At 47.8% G+C, this 20,984-nt stretch overlaps 1 protein-coding gene across 1 annotated transcript in view; it reads right to left on the bottom strand.

The window, feature by feature from the left end:
* Window positions 1-20,984, bottom strand: part of CSMD2 (CUB and Sushi multiple domains 2) — a 655,429-nt gene that overhangs the window by 296,769 nt on the left and 337,676 nt on the right. Inside the window, exons 10-11 of the mRNA XM_059070872.2 lie at window positions 15,646-15,767; window positions 118-221 (exon numbers count right to left, since the gene is read on the bottom strand). Of these exons, the coding sequence (XP_058926855.1) occupies window positions 118-221; window positions 15,646-15,767 (226 nt within the window). The remainder of the gene's footprint in view (window positions 1-117; window positions 222-15,645; window positions 15,768-20,984) is intronic.

The following is a 20,984-nucleotide window of genomic DNA, read 5'->3' as shown; positions in this document are numbered from 1 at the left end:
CATGGTGGCAGGGGGTAGGGTCGGGGGGACCAAGCGGGACTCGACAAGCCCATCCCCCGCCCCCAGCCAAGGTGCCCGTGGGCCTGCCCTGCCCACCACGGGCTCCGCTTCACTCACACGTAGAGAACCGTCTTCTGGTCCCCGTCCTGACCACCGTCCCCGACCGTCAGGGTGTCGTAACCCCTCTCCAGGTCAAACTCCTCGAAGGCCAGCTTGATCACCTAGGGAGGGAGCAGGGGTTAGGGAGAGGGCAGGGGCTGCCGGGAGAGACTCCCATGGCCTTGAAGACAGCAAGGATCTTCACGTCGCCATGCCCAGAGCGCCCGCGACACCACCCCACACAACCCTCAATCCGAACTGAGCGTTTCCATGCCACCTTTTTGAGTGTGAACTTTTTCTCTCTGGGGCCATACAGTCTCTGGGGTCCCCTGACGTTTTCCAGAGATGATCATGGTACATCTGGCCAATTCTGGAGGCTCTCATGGCAACACCAGGCACATCTGGCCAGCTGTGAGAGGATGAGACTCTTCCTTCATGCTTTAATGCACAGAAATCCTCACGGAACTGGAGGCAGATTTTCAGGCCACATGTGGATTCTGAGCTATGCGGTCCTCAGGGACCTGCAGACATTTCCCTCCGCCTCTCCTCTGCCTGCTTTTCTCCATCCACTTTGTTTGTTTACTTGTCGAATAAATGAATGTTCCAGGAAAGGGCTTTTGACAGGATTCTTTTATCTTGTTTTAATCCTGCCTGCTGCAAATATTTACTAAGCACTCACACCACATGCCAGCTTAGGAGGTTGGGTTTCAATGGTGAGCATGACACGGTCCCTGCCCTTGGGTGAGCGGGGAGACAGAACGGTAAACTGATAGCCACAACCCCAGGTGACAGACGCTAGCCTATGGTGGGGGGAGGCGGGGAGGCTGTTTGTGATTGGGGGGGTGGCGGTGGTCTGAGAGTTCTGAAGGCTCTGGAAGACTGTCGGGGTCAGAAGGGGATGACGGGAGAGGCAGGGGTCTAGTGCACGAGCTGTGGCAGAGATGGAACATTCCGGAGTGGTCAGTGTCTTATCAATGCAGGTCTACAAACTGAACATATAGCCGTCAGCTGCCTCATTCTGGGGGACAATGTGGCGGGGCCTTCTGTGCAAGGAGGTGGCTCCAGAAGGTCCAGAACTTGAGACATCTGCCTGGAGCAAGGTCCAAAGGGCCTCATAGCCTCCCCTGCTGGGCTTTATCCTGAGGGAGGAGCGGCAGGAGAGTTTTAAATAGTGGGTGACGGGGACAATTAGGTGTTGGAGAAGAACATGGGTCTGGCTGCTCGTGTGGAAACTGACATGGCAGGAGAGAGGCCAGAGCCAGTGGGGCTGATTGGAGGCTTCAGTGGCAGTTAGGTAGCGATGCAGGAGGGCCACACAGTGGCGACGCAAGAGAGAGACGGTCCTGCAGTCTTTAGGGCTTTGTGACTGGGTGGATGTGGGGACTGAGGGAGAGAGGGAGTCTGGGAAGCCCTGCAGCTTCCCGGCTTGGGCAACTGGGTGGTGGGTGAGAGTGCCCTTTGTGAAGACAGAACACACAGAGTCCCCTCCCCTAACATCTCATCTGGGCCTCTTTTTGTCTGTTTCAGGCTGCTTTCACTCCGATAAAGATCTTCAGCCTCCCAGTAGGGAGGCTGCAAGTGCTTCTTTGTTTTCTATTCTGCCACTCAAGGAGTAGAGAATTCGCATGGATAGTTTTTCCTAGTGGTGCAGGCTTCCTCTGTCCAAACCGAACAGCCCAGCAGAGCCTCACCCCAGGGTGCCTTCAGGTGCCTTGGAAGGAAACGGCTGCTGCACTTGTGCCTGAGCCCAGTACCGCCTGTGCAGTGCTCTCTGCCTGGGCACGGGACTCACAGAGAGAAGCCGTGAGCGTGGACAGACAGGACAGGGCGGACGAGTGCCGTTGGCTGGAAGGAGGCTGGAGGAGGCTTCCTGGAGGAAATGAAGCCCAGGCTGAGTTTGGGAGATGGACTGGGGTCCGATAAATGGAGAAGGAAAGGAAAGTGATCCGGGTAGAGGGAGAAGCAGGTGCTGGGGCAGAGCAGTGGGGCAAATAGATCTGGAGTCGTATGCCTGAGAGGGAAGCAGAGGGTGGTGATGCCAGAGAAGTGGGAGGAGCCAGGTTAGGAAGGGCTGTCTGTCGTGCTAAGGATTTAGGCTTTGTCCTAAAGACAAGGGGGAATCATGGAAGAGTTGTAAGTAAATGTACGGCATGAGACTTTTGTTTTAGGAGCAATAGCATTGAGGGCTGGTGGAAAATAGACCGATGTCTGGGCTGTACAGCAGTGTGGGTGAGGTAGGATGTGGGCCCTTAGCAGGCAGCAGCTGGGGCCTATTAGAAAACAGGGGATGGAGGAACTGGGGGTACTGACCTTGGAGAAGAGAGACTCAGGGGCAGAGGCAGGAGCAGCAGTAACCCTGGCTGGCTCCAAGGGCAAACGTGGAGGTGACAAGGCACTGAGACCCAACTCTGACTGTCAGAACTGTCCCACAACGAAAAGGACTGCATTCAGAGGTAGTGAGCAGCCCATCGCCAGTGGTATGCAAGTCGAGTGAGGAAAGCGTTCCTGCTTGGAGCTCTCAGATAGTTTCGACAAAAATACTAGACCCTACTGATAAAAATCCTTGTTGGCTACATAGACACATATTACAGTGAGCAACCTACCGTGAGTGGGGAAGCCTTAGCCCCTCTGGTTTTCCCACAGAGCAGGCAAGCTTGCCTCCATGTTCCCTGATGACCCATCATCACCATCTGCTCAGGCTGGCATCGCCTTCCCATCTCTTACCCTCCCCAGTCCTGCCCTATAGAACGATGTCACCATTTCCTAGCCCAGTATGCAAGGAGGGGCCCTCGGCACCTGCTCCCCGCTGCCCTCCCACCGCAGGGCCTGTGTGGTCTCCCCTCACATCGGCCCATTCACGACTCCGGTTTGCACAGTCCCCTCCCCCGCCCCTGGTTCCCCTAGCAACGTCTCCGCATCCTTGACCTCTAGTCCAAATGCCCCCTGATTGCCCTTCCTCTCCTCTCCGTTTCAGGACTTAACCTGCTGTACTGCGACTGATCTGTTTACCTGGTCTTCCACTACACCATGAACTTCCTGGAGGGCAGGGGCCAGGTCTCATGGCCTCTGAACCACCAGCGCCTGTCGGTGTGCCAGGCTCATGCCACGGGCTCAGACAATGCTGAATGGGAGAACGCTTTCCAAACAGTTTCCTGAGCCCCCAGCATGGACTTATCACCAGGCTCTTGGACCCCTCACAGGAGCTATCATCAAGAACAAAGGTCAGCAGACTATTCCTACAAAGGGCCAGGTAGTAAATATTTGCCCCTGTGCCTCCCATATGATGCCTGTTTCAATGACCCATCTTTGCTGTTGTAGCAGGAATGCAGCCACAGCTTCATACATCCATGTAGCCATAATCCATGTACATTGATATGTATACGAATGGGCATAGCTGTGTTCCAATAAAACTTAGTTTACGAAAACAAACAATGAACTGGATTTGGCTCAAAGATGGTAGTTTGCCGACCTCTGGTCTAGGAGGTTCTTTGAGACACTTAATCACAGTTTTTGATCTTCCCTTTGATCTTCTCTTGAGAGATTTTGTCACTACAAGAGCCGACACCTACAAAGTACTCGACTCTGTTCTGAGCGCTTTACATATATCAACTCACGTAAGACTCACAACAGCCACTATGAATACCTCCATTTTACAAATGGGAAAGCCCAGGCACAGAGACGTTAGGTGACTCGCCTAAGATCACACAGCTAAGTGGTAGAACTGGGACTCATCAGGCAGCCAGGGGCCAGGCCCTTACCACTGTGCTCAACTGCCTCATAGCAGCCCAGGGAGGTCTCCGGTCCATAAGGTAGGGACCACGACTTATCCTCTCAGTCTTCCCTAAGCTCTTTTTCCGGATCCCAGCAGCTCAGCTAACACTTGCTCATAAAATACTCCAAGGCCAGTTGTGCCTTCTGCAGACTGAGGGGCCGGGCCTCTCCAGGGAGTCGGGGTCTTGCCTTTACATTCTCACCACCGTCACCCCTTCCAGCCAGCCCCCACTCACGAAGCCACCGCCAAAAGACAGAGCATGTGATTACTATGTCTATGATGGGAAAACATTGCTTTGAAGGCCAGAACCCAGAGTCATAAAATGTTCACATCACTGATTAGAGCACCATTGATGTGAGCTGCATTTTAGAGTGTCTGACCCTAACATGGGAGCTAATTACACCAAGCAGATAGCACAACATACACAATGTTGAAGCTTTGGGATGGGCCCCCAGTGCACAGTGTACTGGTGCTTTCATTTTTTCTTTCACTCTTCTCTTTGGCCTTTCTTTAAAGACAGATCCTATAATGATTCATTAACTAACATGCAGATAAATCAAGCTGGCAAAGTGTCTTTCTAAGGCAGGAGAGTGGCAGCACATGAAATAGGCATGATTAAAGAGGCACGTGTATATACAGCTCAGACACCCAATTTGCACCCATTAGCTAAATGAATAAACAAACCCTGCAGTAGCACATAATTTCTGAGCACCTGCCTTGTGCCAAGCACCGAGCTAGCTGCTTCCCATAAGTTATCTCACTTGTCCTACAATCTACAGCAGAATCTAAATGCCAAGTGCACAGTGCAGATGGTGAGTATTAGAGGATGGCAAAGGAGGGAGAGATGAAAGGCGGCCGCACGGAGGAGGTGGGTGTGCAGGGACCTGCAGGATGGAGGAGGGTGTGGGCTCCGTCGCGGAGACACTCTGAGCAGTGAACAGGGGAACAAGGAGCAAGGAGGGCAGCCGAGGGGTCAGCGGGGAGGGGAGAGCAGCACGGCTGAGTCTGCATTTTGCCTGGCAGGCCAGAGCAAGCAGTCTGGATTTGAGGGGGAAGATGGGGGGGAAGTTATAACTCGGCATGGAGGGAGGGCTGGAGGCAGGGAGGGCTGGAGGCAGAGAGACCTGCCAGGAGGCTGGTCCAGGGTCCAGGAGTGGGACAAGGGCTTAGGGGAGCCTAAGTCTGTGTTCATTGCAGAGAGCAGGTGGGGGAGGGAATCCTGGAGACTGTACCCCTCAGCACACAGCCGCCTTTCTGGAGAATTGTAGGCAATGGGTGTAGGACCATGGAGGGTGCCCACCCGGGGCCCAGAGGACATTGCTTGCTTCCTGAGCACCATCCAGGACCAGCCGAAGGACAGGGATCCCAGTCCTGCCAGCCTGTGCCCAAGGTCTCAGTGAGGCTCCAGAGGATCTGACAGCTCTCAGGCATATTTTGGGAAGCTGGAGTCCCAAGAGATCTAGACTGAGATTGTTTTGTCCAATGACTGCATTTCTATAACTGCCTCCTAGCTGGGCTCTGGCCTCTGCTGCCCATCCTTCACTCTGTACCACAAACGCTGTGCCCCACGACCCCTTAGAGCTGGGGTTGGATAACTATGGTTCTTGGGCCAAATCAGGCCTGTGGCCTGTTTTTGTTTGGCCCCTTGAGTTAAGAAGTGTTCTTACTTTTTTAAAGGGTTAAAAAAATACATAAACCACTACAAAGAAGAATGTGCAACAAAAACCTCACATGGTCCTCAAAGCATAAAATATTTATGATCTGGCTCTTTACAGAAAGTTTGCTAACCTCTGGCCTAGAGCAATGGTTTTCAAATTGAGTTCCCAGGCACCCCAGGGTTCTACAAAGGTACTAAGGGGGCACAAAAAAGGTGGGAAAAGAGCCAGAGTGGGCAGGGCCTTGCTCCAACCAAAGCAGTTCCTTTTGATCTAGTTCATGATTGGGACTCTGTGACAGACATAGTGGTTCACTCCACGTTCCTCCCACCATTTACCCATTCTTAATAGAACGCTGGCTTTGTTTGGAGTGTGGCATTATACCTGGCTAACCTCAGAGCTAAGGATAGTGAAGTGACAGGATTCTGGGCAATGAGACATGAGCTGAGGAGTCCTCAGGGCATCTTCCCACCCTTCTCCTTGCTTTCCTGGAATACAGATGTGAGGATAGAGGTGAAGCAGCCTTCTTGTGATCATGAGGACAAGAGCCACATGCAAAGCATGGCAGAGGGAAAAATAGGAGGTGCTCAAGACACTGAGAAAACTACTAAACCAGCCCTGGAGTCTTCACTTCTGGACCTTTGGGTTATGGAGAAAATAATCAGTGTTTTGTTTAAGCTTCTATGGAGGAGTTTTCTGCAACTCACAGCCAATCAGAACCTAATGACTATGGGTTCTGAAGAAAGGCTTTCATCACTACAGAAAAGTTGATCAACTCTTGAGCCTCAGGAGAAAGTTCTGCTTCTTGGCATGGAAACACTAGGTTTTCCATGGCTTGCCCCGACCCTTCCCAGTGAGTCAGAGCTCCCTCCACAACCCTCGGCTCCAGGCCTGCTTCCCTATTCTTCCTCAGAGCACTTCTCTGAGCTCCTGAGGGCTGACCTTGGCTTCCCCCAACCCCCCCCTCAGGATACTGATGCTGCAAACAGCCTGACTATTAGCTCCATGAAAGGAAGGGAACTCCCTTTCCCTGGGCACGGCCTGCATGGTGACTCCCGCCTGGGTCTTGCTGAGGGCCCAGGGCAGGGCTGGAGAACTGGCTCTTGGGGTGGGGTGGAGGGGAGTCTGGTGGAAGGGCTGCTCTGAACCCTCAGGAGTTCAAGCAGAGAGGCTTCCAGCACCTTTAAGGAAGGTTTTTGAGGAGGTTGGGAAAGAAAGCCCAGGGTCAGAGATTGAGAACTTTCAGAGGTTCTGGAACTTTGGTCACTACCTCAGTTTTAATTTTGCTGGCTCTGAGAGTAGTAAGCCCTTCATTCATTCATTCACTCATTGGTTGATGGATTCATTCATTCAGTTATTCACTCAACAATTAATACGTCCTTGCCAGGTGCTGGGCTTTGGAAAGGCAATAGAGGAAGACAAACACGGCCATTGCCCTGAGACCTCACAGTCTAGAAGGGGAGACACATGGGTATATGCGAAACACAGCACAGTGTGATGAGTGCTGAAATCAGAGGAACACGGGGATGGGGCAAATGCGAGGGGCACAAAATCCCGGCTAGAGGAGGGAGCAGGCCTTGTCTTCACGAATAGAGGAGGGTGTGTGGGAACAGGCCACGGCCACTTCTAGGGGAAGAGGAATGCCAAAATACACCGGGAACTGAAAACAATTGCAAAAAGGAAAGGGATCAGGGTCAGGACTTGGAGGAGGCCGTGGAAGGGTCCCTCTAGAGCCACCCAGTCATGAGGAATGAGCTGTGGGGGAATTTAGGGAAAACCTGTCTCATCACCAGCCAGCATCTTGCATGGGGCACAGCACAGAGAGTGCAAAAGAGTGAATGTTTGCTCAATGAATAAGTGAGTGAACAAAAGAGCCAACACATGGGTTCCTGACATTTGCACGAGAGAGCGATTGCTGGCTGGAGAGTTATTTCTCTGTTCTTCAGATCTACAAAGGGAAGAGTGACACTGATAATCCCCGAGGAGTGAATAATCAAAACGCTGTTATCTTTGGCTTTGAAGTTCATAAAGTGTGCTTTCCTCTCCCTCTCCCTTCCAGGCCCCCTCCTTCTCCCTTGCATCCCCATCCCTCTCCCTCCCATATCTCTCTTTCTCTCCTGCCTGCCTTTTACTTCTTTTCTAGCACAGGTGGATTAACTGTCCTGATCAAATCCAGCGAGGATCCTATGCAAATTGACTCATATGTCTTGAGTTCACACTGAGGAGCTGTGAAAGAAAGGCAGGATGTGCACCGGTAGCCGCACCGACCCAGGTCTGGGTTTCAGTCCTGACCATGTAAATTTCATCAGCCACATCCTTCCTGAGGCTGAGCTGAAAGGTCCTAATAGGAGGAGGCTCTGGGGCCCAGGATGGGCGGGGCCATACCTGAGGAGCTACCTGACCCAGAGACAGGTCTCTTCCGTCAGTTGTTAACATATTCAAACATCTGCTGAGCTCCTCCTCCGTGCCGGGCACTGTGCTAACTGCAGGAGAGATAAACAAAATGCCTCTCCTGCTTTGGGGGCTCTCATGAGCTATGGAGGAAAGAGATTCCCAACACAGTGCGATGTAACATGCATGCAAACGGAAGGGGCTGATGAAGTGCTGGAGGAACAGAGGCAGGAGTAAGACCTGGTGGAGTTAGGAAGGCTTCTCTGAAGAGCAGGGATCTGCACTGTGTCTCAGAGATGGGTAGGGATTTGCCTGGAGGAGAAGGCAAGGCACACTGGGATAGGATGTGCTGGACAGAGTTCTTAACGGGCCAGCTGTGTCTGAACCAGGAGTTCAGTGTGCCTGAAGCCAGGGCTGCCTGAGGGGAGGTGGGCAGGAGGGCCTTGTGTGCTTTGCTGGGAGGGAAGGGGGTTGTTATTTATCACATACGCCAGGTTGGTCCGAACCACCAGGATGCTCTTTAAAAATGTAGGTTCCAGGTTCCCATCTCAGACCCACTGAATCAGATCTTTGAGGAAAGAGCTTTGGAATTTGTGTCTTTAAACTTTCTCCAGGTATTTCTGATGCTTGACCAAATTTGGGAAATGTTATTGTGGGCAGAATGACTACAGAAAACTAAGATAGCCCATCTGGCCAAGGCGGGGCTCGCATTTCTCCAGACCATCCCAGTCAAAGGGACAGTGCAGAGCTGTGTACCTAGTAGGCCAGCATCACTTGCTCCGAGCCGCCTTTTCTCTTTTCCCTGAATCTGCCTAGCTTCCGGGAGGATGCTTCTGGGAGGATGGACCAGGGTGGTTTTAACTGTTTTACTCTTAGTTTATTGAGGAGAGACACACCCTTCACCTGCCTCTGCAATGAGACTGTCAGTTCTTGTTCCCACAGTGCAGAGCAGCACAGCCCACGGTGCTCAATCGAGGCTGCCATCTTGACATAGGATCTCGGCCATTCCCATGTCAGACCATTTTTGGGCCTTGTTTGGACCTTCCGATTGCCCTTGGAGGCCCTAGTCACTGAAACATTCCCAGCTCCCTCTCAAGCTCAACCAGGAGAGGTCCTACAAGGGGGATGAAATGGCAGGAAGGGTCCTCGTGCCCACACACATACAGGTACGAGGGATGTGTAATCATTCCATGATTGTAAGGAGACCTACTCTACACTCCTATGGGCAAAACTCTCAGCTCCTTCTCATGACAGCATTTTTCTTCACCTGCTCATTGTGAAAGGAGCCCCTGCATTCTCAGTCCAACTTGCCTCTCACTCACTGCAGATCCTTCACTCACCATCCTCTTTTTCCTACTTCTTCATTCTCTTTCTCTGTGCTTGTTTTGCCCACAGCCTACAAATGGGCTCAATATCCCAATATCCTAAACAAACAACCTAAGTAGCCCAAAGCTTTCTGTCCACCCGACCTCCCTCATGTGCCCTTTCTCCTTCTCTCACTTCACAATGAAGTCAAAAAGGCTGTCTACATGTCTGGCCTCTTGAGCATCCCCCCCCTCCCCATCCATTCACTCCCCATCCCACTGCTTTTCCTGCCCCCCAAAGCTCCACTGAAAGGTCTTCTTCCAAGACCAAAGCCAACAGTCTCTTTCCAGTCCTTTTCCAACAAGACGCTTCTCAGCGTTGCCATTATTAGACATATCCTGGTTGGAAATTCTTCCTGCTTTTGCAGCTTGATTTCCCTCCTACCACGCTGACAGCTCCTTCTCTGTTTCTTTCACTGGATCTCCTTCATCTGTAAGGACTGTGTTCCCAGATCCGTTCTAAGTCTTTTCATTCTCTTTGCTCTCTCCAAGAAGGGTTATCCATTCCTTACGCTTCTGTTCCCAACTGTGTGTTGATGAAATGACCCCCAAATCTCTCTCTTGAACCCAGATTTATCCAGTTTCCAACCAGTGTATCCAAATGTCATTGGATGAAATGCAGGCACTTCAAATGCACATGCTTCCCTCTTGACTGCTGCCAAGTTTGTTCCTCTTCTTGTATTTCCTTTTAAAGCCACCGATTGGTCCACGTCAGAAAACACTGAGTCATCATCTATTTGTTCATTGAATAAATGTCTACTGAGTGCCTACTATATACCAGGCACTATGGTGGTCATTTGGGACACAATGTTGAATGAGACCTCTCCTTCTCCCTCCATCTCACACCCAATCAGCCATCAAGTCTCATCCCATTCCCTAAATTCCTCTTAAATCTGTCTCCTCCTTCATGTTTCCAAAGCCTTGGTTGATGACCCCAGATTTCTTACTTGGGTAACTGCTTCAGCCTCCTAACTGGTCTCACTCCCCCCAGTATCCCTCTCTAATAGCTCTACTGATGCCAGAGTAATCTTTCAAAAATTCAGACCTTCCTCCTATTGCTCTGGTTCAGAAGAAAGAATGGCCCTCATCTTTCCCAGTGCTACCAGTCCCAACCCCTCCCATCTATTCTGAGACCTTGTTCCATCCAGTAGCACAGCATAGCTACTGAAGTTCATGGGCAATAGACCCAGAAGACTGGGTTTAAATCTCAGTGCTGCCACTTATTTCCTGGTTATGTGCTATTTCTTAACCTTCAACCTGTCCACGTTTCAGTTTTATCATCCATCAAATGGGTCTTTTAAAAACCTAATTAATTGTGCTATGAAGAGAATGAAAGAAAGTCATTTACACAGAAGGCCTAGCTCAGTTCTTGGCACATGACAGGCATAAAATAAGAGATGGCTATTATTGTTATTACCAACAGCCTAACATTTCTACCCTTAAAAATCCGTTTCAGGATAAAACTCAAGCCTCTCTACCAAGCATGTGTGTTCACCATGATCTAAATCTTGCTGACCTTTCCAGCCTCATCTTGATATAGGCATGTTGAATTATTTTCAGTTCTAAGAGACTGTTCCAAACCTTGGTGCCTCTGCACATGTATCCACTCTGAAATATTGATTTCTAAGCCTCATCCTTCAAGACCCTGTTCAAATGTCACCTCCTCTGTGAAAAGTTTCCTGACCTTCCAGGTAGTGGCTCCTGCCTAGATTTTCCCATCGCACTCTAGACTCATCTCCATTAGCACTTATCCAAACTCTAGCTTTACATTTACTTACATGACTTCTCTCCTATGTGCACGCTCCTGTGCAGGGCAGAGATCATATCATGGTCAATGAACGAATAAATGCTCATCTCATAAAACATATTGTGAACTTGGAGAGGCTGTGATTTTTGCTGAAGGAGATGTTCCCAAAGTGACCAGACAAGCAGTCCTTGGACACACTTGTATCTCTCCTGTGGGCCAGTGAACAGGGGTAGGAACACAGTATGCATTTTCCCTGCTATGTCTTCCCTGCAGGAAGACAGCTCCAAGTCTTCAGTCTAAGACTTTGAGTTTCTACTCTTACACCCTCCTTTTCGCATTGTATGCTCCCTGGCTGTCCTCCTGGGTGGTGTCAGTAGGGAACTCCCTTCAGCCTTTCTGGGCTCCCCTAGCACTACCTGAAGCCCAGTAAGAACCCATGAAGCTGCTAAGAACACCCTTCTGCACAACTTGACTCTGAAGGAGTGTCCTTCAGAGGGGCTGCCTTCAGGAACCCAGGTTGGAGTGACCTCCTGCAGGGCATGTGGGGTAGTGACCAATATGGGGCCACTGAGCTCCACACACCAGCCAAGGCTAGGCCTTCTGAGGGCAAATCAAATTGTTTCTCAGAAAATTCTCACGCCTTACCTATACTTCCCCCTGTACCCCACCTTCAGATTCAAAAGCAAACAGAGATTAGCATTTTTAACAATCCCCAAGAAAGAGTCCTCTAGTCAGCAACTTAATAACTTCATGGCAGCAGGTCCTTCTTCTGGTTTAGCCTCCATTTCCACACCCATGTGGCTGAAACATGCTTCTCCATTGACTAGGTTCATCATCAAATGGTTTGATAAAATATGAATCTTTCTTTGTAAAATGCCTTTTGCAGAGGAAATCTGTTTTCAGTGTTCCAAGTACTATGGTCCTAGGCACTCTGTTTTTTTTTTTTTTTTTCGTTATGCGGGCCTCTCACTGTTGTGGCCTCTCCTGTTGCGGAGCACAGGCTCCGGACACGCAGGCTCAGCGGCCATGGCTCACGGGCCCAGGCGCTCCGCGGCATGTGGGATCTTCCCAGACCGGGGCACGAACCCGCGTCCCCTGCATCGGCAGGTGGACTCTCAACCACTGTGCCACCAGGGAAGCCCGGTCCTAGGCACTCTTGAGCAAACAATTTTAAAATGTTGAGTAAAATTTAAAAAGAAACAAAAAAGCTTTTTACAAGTTAGTAAGTGTTATGAACTGAATTATATCCCCCTAAAATTCATATGTTGAAACCCTAACCCTCAATGCAATGGTATTTGGAGATGGAGCCTTTAGGAAGGTGATTAGGGTTAAATGAAGTAATAAGGGTGGGGCCTTAATCCAATGGGTTTGGTGTCCTCAAAAGAGGGGAGGAGATACCAGAAAGTTTCTCTCTGAATGTGCACAGAGGAAAGGCCATGTGAGGACACAGTGAGAAGGAGACTGTCTATGAGCTGGGAAGAGTCCTCACCAGAAACCAAATTTGCTGGCATCTTGATCATAGACTTCTAGCCTCTATAACTGTGAGAAAATAATTGTCCCTTGTTAAAGCCACCCAGTCTATTATATTTTGTTACGGAAGCCTGAGAAGACTAGTATAGTAAGAATTCTCAGAGTCTAAAACCCAGACAATGTAGAGATACAAAATGTGATTCAGAGCATGAAGCTGGCTTTGGTCTTGAGTGCATTTTTAAAAACTGGTGAAGTAGAGCTTTGGTTTTCAGGACCTTGTGGAGAAAAGGTAGAAGGAGACCACCAACGTTAGGGACTCTTGATGACACCCTTGAACAAAGCTGAGCTAGTTAAAGCTGCACCCTTAGTGTGAGGATGAACTAGAAGTAAGCCTACCTTCCTTCTCATACAGCACTGCTACCCTCTGGGTAGATCTCGCCTGATTGTTTATCTCAGACCTTGACACTGAGTGAACAGCAAACAGAAAACTTCCCCTGAGACTCCATCATGCTAAATCTGTCTTCACATGGGTTTTCAGCCTTCAGATTACTTGGGTGGTTTGAAACCTTCACACTGAGAATTTAGTCTGAAGAGGTTTCTGGCTGGTAATGCCCCCAGGCACTGAGCAGAAGCAAACACACCAGCTTCTACCCAGGTCTCAAGGAATTCCCACAGACAAAGTTTATGATTCTAACCACATAGTCAAAAATTACAAAACAAAGAAAGAAACATGGTTCTGGGGGCAAGAGGTGAAAAACAACAGGCAACAGAGTGAAACTTGCAAAGATTTCATATACTGAGATTCATAGACACAGAATATAAAATAAATGTGTTTAACATATTTAAATAACTTAAATATATGTAAGGAGCAAGAGATTATAAAATTAGCTCAAAAAGCACCTGAAAAAAAACTAAATAGGACTTCATAAACTAAAAATAATGACATTTGAAATTAAAATAAATCTCCAGTGAATGACTTCAACAGAGGTTAGACATAACTGAACAGAATGAGAGAAAATGATAGAAGTTAAGAATCAAAGAAGATAGAGTGAGAAACATTAACATGCTTTGTCAGACTTCCAGAAGCAGAAAAGAGAGAATAAAGGAGAGACAACAGTTGAAATGAAAATGTCTAGAAATTTTCCCAAACTGATGAAAGATGCAATCCATAGATTCAAGAAGCTTAATGAAATCAAATAGGATGAATACCAAAATATCCACAACTAGACATATGACAGTGAAACTGTAGAACACCAAAAACAAGGGTAGTATAGAAAGAGGAAAAACTCCAAATCATTTTATGAGGTTAACAATATTTTGACACATAGATCTGGCAGGGGTGTGTGTGTGTATGCATGTGTATGTATGTATGTGTGTGTGTGTGTGTGTGTGTGTGTGTGTGTGTGTATAATATATTCTATTTTGTTATATATACAATACATAACAAAATAGAAGCAAAATCACTATGTAAAATATTAGTAAATCAAATATAGGCATGTTTAAAAATGATAATACTAAATGACCAGGTTGGGTTTATCTCAGGAATGCAAGGTTGGTTTAACATCAGAAAAATCAACCAGTGGAATTTACCACACAGGAGAATAAAGGAGAAAATCATACGATTATATCAATGGATATAGAAAGATGCTTAATAAAAGTCAACATCCATTCACAATAAAAGCTCTTAGCAAACTAGGATTAGAAAGGAACTATAAATTTAAGAAAAAGACTTCAGCAAACATCATACTTAATGGTGAGGAAGTAACACATTGTGTTTAACACTGAACAATGGCAAAAGTGCCTACCATCATCACAATGGTTTGACATCACACTGGAGATTCTAGGCAGAACATTGGGGCAAGAAAAAGGTTGAAGAAAAGGTATAAGATTGAAAAGGAAGAAACAAAACCATCATTCTTTGCAGATGATAACTGTCTTATGTAGAAAACTCCAAAGAATTCACAGATAAATTATTATGGAATAGGTTCCTGGTGGTGCAGTGGTTGAGAGTCCGCCTGCCAATGCAGGGGACAGGGGTTCATGCCCCAGTCTGGGAAGATCCCACATGCTGAGGAGCGGTTGGGTCCGTGAGCCATGGCCGCTGAGCCTGCATGTCTGGAGCCTGTGCTCCGCAATGGGAGAGGCCACAACAGTGAGAGGCCCATGTACGGCAAAAAAAAAATATATATATATATATATATATATATATATATATATATATATATTATTGAATAGTTGCTATATACAAAAATCACAGTATAAAAATTAATTGCATTTCTAACCACCACGCAAGAAAAAGGGAGAAAATAAAATCTTAAAAGATATGATTTATAAAAGCAGCAACAAATATATCTAGGAATAAATATATTAAGAATTGTACAAGATTTACAATGGAAAAATTACACAAGTTTACTGAAAGCCATTAAAGAAGCCCTAAGTAAATAAAGATATACCATATTAATGGACTGGAAGACTTGGTCTCATAAAGATATCAGTTCTCCAATTTATCTGTAGTTTTGGTATAATTAAAATAAAGATCGCAACAGGTCATTTTGTGGATCCTGACAAGATACTTATAAGATTTATTAGAGAACAAAGGGCACTTCGCAGGAAACAAAGTACTAACTGGGAAATAAAGATGTGAAAAGATGTATCTAGCAGTGCAAAATGATACACAACAACACAGATAAATCTTAAGGACATAATTTTGAGTGAACTTGATTTTCACTATATACAACATGATTACATTTATATGAAGTTCAAATGCTGGCAAACTAAATATTTTTATGGATACACACTTATGTGCTAACTATAAAGAAAAACAGAGGAATAATAAAGCACACAATCGAGGTAATGGTGACCTGGGGGATAGGGAATGGAATGAGGTTAGTGAGGGATATCTGTGTTTTATTTTTTTTCTTGAGTGGGGAGATGGCTACACAGGTGTTTGTTGTATTGATGTTCTTTATATCTTATATTTTACAAGTATGCTGTTTATCTACTTGGTATTTAGTAAAAACTATTTTTAAAAATTGGCTGCAGAGAATCGACCACAACCAAGGTCTGGGTTTGAAATCCCTGGTAGAACAACTGTCCCCAGTCCAGTCCTGCCCATAGGACGCTCCCCATCCTCCCCAAGAGCCTTACCTTGGCGGGGTTGAGTGCTGTGATGATCCACACACAGTGTGCGTTGTTGTCATATTGAATGGGGAAATTAGGGGAGGTGATGATGCCCGAGGGGCCTCGAAGGTGGGCATCACACATACGGGCTGCAGAGAGGAGATGGAAGACAAGCATTTCAGTTTAGGTTAGGATGAGTTCCCATCCCCACCTCCCACTCCCAGCCCAGAAGAGACTGAAGTCTGTACATCCCACCCCAGATATAACTTCCTACTTCCTGTTTCCTTCCCCCATGGTTCTTAGTGGGCTCAAAGGAAGTCACAGTTCCCCAAGCACTGAGGGAGGAGTAGACCCCCCATGCCTTGACCCTCTGCTCTCTAGGCAACAATGAACTTCCACCGTCAGGGGGCTAAGCAAGCCCCCTACCCTGACTCCACTGTTACCGGGCAGCACATCTCTACCAAGAGGGTGTGGGCTACTACACTCCTTGACCTCAAGCTAGGTGGACCCCATGTACCTATGGGCCTGCTAAACTGCTCTCCTCCTGCTCTGCTGACTTTTCTGCATTCCCCCATTTGCTCTCAGGCCTCCTGAAGTAGAATCTCAGGGTGTCCTTGTCAAGGCCACCCCACTAGGTATCAGAATGTCTCAGCCCAAGGACTCTGCCGGGGCCTCTGGCTCAGCCCAGTGCCAGGCACCTAGAGTGATTTCAGGGACAATAAAGTACTTTCCCACACTTAGCACGTGCCTGAGATAGGCTTTTGACTGGAAGCTTAAAGATTCAAGGTGAATTAGAAGTGCTCTCCTCAAGTAGATATAAAGTGTTATCAATCACAACTTAATCTAATTAAGCTCTTTTAAAATAGCTTCTAAACTAATTAGATTAAGTAGCGATTGATACCAGTTAAGGTGCTACATTGTATCTAGGTGTTTGCCTTCTTTAAAAACACGTTCTTTAGTTCCAACCACTTCATTCTTCAATGTTAGTGCTCAGCTATTCTAATAAAGAATTCTAAGAGCCCGTTCCGTTGCTGCCCACATGGCAATTTATCTTAATTGTAGGCAAAGTGCCTAACAGTAAAGACATAGTGAGCAAACTCAACAAGCCTAAGTACATAAAATGAAAGTGGTGTCAAACCTGGTTTCCTCCGATGGGGCAAAATATTCTAGAACTCCTCTCCGTGTGTGGACAGGGCTGTGAGAAACCTTTCCCAGGAAACCCTTCCTAGGAGGGCCTGGGGAAGCAGGCTCCCCAGCTCTGGACATAACTAATCTCTTCTCATTTCACACACTCCTTCCCGTGCTCATTCATTCCCACATATACTGAGAGCCTATTAACAGGCCAGGCAGAGTGTGGGGAGAGAAAAGTGTCTAAGACACAATCCCTCTTCTCTGAAGGGCCACCAGCCAGTGGAGGCAACAGATATGAAAAACAGTTACAACGGAGTGGAACGAGTGTTGTCAAGGGTTACGTGCAAGAGACCCGGGGTCAGAATTGCCCCCACTGCTCTCCGCCTTCAGAGAGGAAGTTCCTTTCGGTGGCTCTCCCAAGTCCTGCACCTGAAGGATCTCATCCTGACCTCAAATGGTGAATCAAGTTTGAACAAAGCCCTGGGGGAACCCTCTCCGGCACTCCCCTCCCGTGCATCTGATTGCTCCCGTAATTCTGTGCTGAGAAACACTGACAATCACTGATGCCACTTGATACAACTGGACCTGAAGGCAGCCCCGCATGGCGAGGAGAGAGCATGCTGTGGGGTTCACCAGCTTGGCATTCTGGGGTTTAAGTCCACTTGCTGTTTGTTTAAGTCTGGTAAGTTGGAAAACCTCTCTGATTCTGATTCTACTTCGTCTGTAAAATGGGACTAGTGATATGGCCCCACTGAGGCATGGTGAGGATGAAATTCTATGAGATCTTGGATATGAAGGCTCACCAAGGATCCGGGACATCGTCAATATTTAATAAAGGGGGGCTGGGACTGTCAGACTCTGATATCATGTTCATTCCATCTCACTATCCCCAAGATTTCTCAAGGCCAGGGATCTTTTTTCTACCTTTCCTGAAGTTTCTTCATAGGATTTTTTTTCCCCCATGACCACGCTGGAGACTGACAACATCACTAAACAAATTAGAATAAGATAATCAAAACCAAAACCCTGATCCCAGCCCACCTTTGCAAAGAGGACCTGTGGATTCAGAATGCTACGCCTGCAGGGAATCCTGACAAATCTCTACCTTACACCTATTCTGGAGACTCAGCAGGTTTTGCTGCCAAAAGCCCTCGGCTTCAGACTTAATTTATCCTGCACTTGTTTCCAAAAATTAGATGGTATTTGCAGTTTGTTGAAATGTGCTAAAGATAAATTAGAGAGAACAGGTCAAAAAGGCATTTACCACTTTAAGGGCTTAGAGGGGTTTAATGAAAATATTACAATCTGCAGCTAGTTAGCGTGGAGCACCTAAAAATAGGTTCAGAATGGAGCATCCGCTCCTTTTTTCCTCTGCTGTCTGGGTAAGGTCAGGGGGTCCGCAGACAGACAGACTTCTGCCTGAGCAGCCAGCCGCTGGGCTCCCACCAACAGATGGTTAGCTTATCGCTGTGACCCGCAAGGGCTGGCGAGATGGCTGATGCTCAGACAGTGACTGAATAAATGAATAAACACATATTTTTGTTTCTCTATTTGCCTTTTCCCATCAATGCCTTGCTGGATAACTTTCAGGAGACTTTTCCAGGACCTTCCATGCCCAAGCTCTGCTGCAAAGTCCCATTCTTCCTCTGAACACCACTACACCATATAACAGGGGCAGTATTCCAGGGGGCTTTAGGGAGACATCATTTAGACCCACAGCCAGTTCTGGCATCAAAACAACTTGGTACCAAAAAGGGAACTGCTCCAGGTGCAAGTGCCTCTGGTCTTCTATCTTCTCCCCAAATCTTATTCCCACCCCGCTCCATGCTGCCTTCCCTCACTTCTACTACTGACCTCCCTCCTCATCCTTTCCTTTCCACAGTTCTCTCTCTAGAACCACCTCCCGACCACCACCAATTCTAAGGCAAACAAACTCTGACTTGTAGCTGCAACGTCTTTCAGAAGTGCCTGCTCCAACTCCTGCCGTGAGTGAAGCCCACCTCCCCCTCCTGGGTCCGCAGCACTCTGCAGTGGGGACCTTTCTCCTCCCCGCCAGTGTTTTGTTCCACACGCAACTGCTAACCCCCTGGAGGAAGTCTTCTTTGACCTTCATCTGTCTCTCATTCCACGGACACCAACTTTCTCTCCACCATCAGCTCCCTGTCTTCTCCTCCATCCTTACCCAACTTACATCCCATGGTCCACCATCATGATCATTTTCTTGCAAATTCACCTAAGTCCCTTGCTCCTTTTTCCTTTAAATGATTGCCCGAAAGACATCAATTGTGGATGAACTTCTCCACCTACATTCTCTAGCCCTGCCCCCATGCAGTAGAGCTTTGCTGGGGAAAAATCACGTGAGTAGGAAGATTGGTGTCACTATAAATTCATGATCACCCACTTCAAAAAGTCCTGGATATTGTCCAGCAACTCTGCCATTTAGCCGTATTAAGCTCACTCTCCCACTCTGATCAAAGACCCTTTCATGCCTCCTGCATGTCCCTCGAGCCTCTCACCTTTCCCCTTGCCTCCCCTTACTCTCAGGTGATGACCTTGCTTCAGTCTTTGTGGGTCGAACAGAGGACATTTGGCAGACGTGCCCTCTCTCTCACCCCCCCCCCCACCAAGTCTGCAATCCTGTCTGCTTATGTGCTCATCTTCTTCCTTTTGGTTCCAAGAGAGGGATGGCTCCTTCGCCTTTCAGAGGTCAGCGCCTCCTCCTGAGATCAGGTGCCCCTGCCCAAGGTCAACCAGGTCCATGGCCACACCCAGGGCCTGTTGTTCTGGGACCCAGGAGAGTCCATCTGTGAGATCTTAAACTCCATCACCCTGTTCCTTTCCTTGCTGCCTACGCATCCAGCAGAGTGACTTTGGTCTCCATGCACCACCTGCTGTCCCAAATCCTAGGTCTCTCCAGACCCCTGGCTCCCTCATTTCTCCCCATCTCTCCATCCCCTCTCGACCCTTCTTCTCTCACTACCTAGTCTGGACCTCAAGACCCTCACCAGCAGCCCCTGTAACACTCTCCTATCTGCCTTTGATTAACCATCTCTATTCCTAATCCTGGGTGCCCGGGGGCTGCCAGGAGAACCACGGCAACACCACAGACTTGTGGTGTTGCCACTGTAATGGAAGCTTTGGCCCAAGTCAGTCCTCTCTCTTGTCTTTGTTCTGTTTCCTTGACAGTTCCTTACAGGGGCAATTTCACACATCCACCACTTAGTTGAGCCACTTAACCCCAGGGGCTGCTTTCCAGTCTTTGTTGTACGTGACCTCTCTAAAGTGTCTGACCCTGCTGACCCATCTCTCTCTGTGAAACTCACATTCATTGGCTTCCATGACGCCTCTGGCTCTTCTCCTACCTCTCCGACTGATCCAACTTATCTATTAACTCCCTAAAAGTAGTTGTTTAAATCTGGGCAAAGAACATATAATACTTTGCACAGTTCCTGCCAATTTTCTGTGAGTTCACAATTAGATCAAAATAAATGTTACCAAAAAGTGGGGGCAAGGGGGAGGAGAGGTTGTTCTATGTGGTTCCATCTAGTGTCTTTACTCCCAATTGGTGTCCAGGTGCAATTTTCAAGTAGAAGTAGGATAGAGCCTTTGGACTGCGGTGGAATCCCAGTTCAAAAGATGAGCTTTGGGCCTTTGGGCAAGTTGGCGGACCACTCCAAGCTTTAGCTAAACATAAGACATGGATGTTGCCTCTTTCCTTGTAAAGAAATTATGAAAAATGTTTACTGTACTGCTTTATACAAGTATAAATAGCTTAATAAATGGGAGCTTTATCATTTGTACATACGTATAGGTAAGGGGCTCAGGGAGCAATGGGGCACGTATTCTAGTGAAGTCAGTACATCACCCAGGGGAGAATAACTACAGAGGAGAGGAGAGGAAGGTGGGGGTAGCATGGGGGAGTGATGGGGGTAGAGGTGAGGGGGTGGAGTAAAAGAGGAGGGGAGGGAGATGAAGACAAAACTCTGAACAACATTAGTGTTTAAGGGGGAGGCCCAGGAAGCCGACCCAAGACAGAAGACAGCCACCTGTGATTTTCACGGCATTAAATGAAACTTTTTTGTGCAATATTTCCCACATTTCACTCTCACCTTAGGAGAATGAGTGAGAAGATTCAGAGCATTTCAGTAATTTGCCCTGTGCCATACGGTATGTTACTAGCAAGGTTGGAACTTGAACTTAGGTCTATGAGTCCTGAGTCTGGTGTTCTATTTACC

This window comes from Kogia breviceps, chromosome 1, assembly GCF_026419965.1.
Source record: "Kogia breviceps isolate mKogBre1 chromosome 1, mKogBre1 haplotype 1, whole genome shotgun sequence".
Lineage (NCBI taxonomy): Eukaryota > Metazoa > Chordata > Mammalia > Artiodactyla > Physeteridae > Kogia > Kogia breviceps.
The sequence above is the reverse complement of the archived record's forward strand: the minus strand, read 5'-3'. Positions and strand labels throughout refer to the sequence as shown.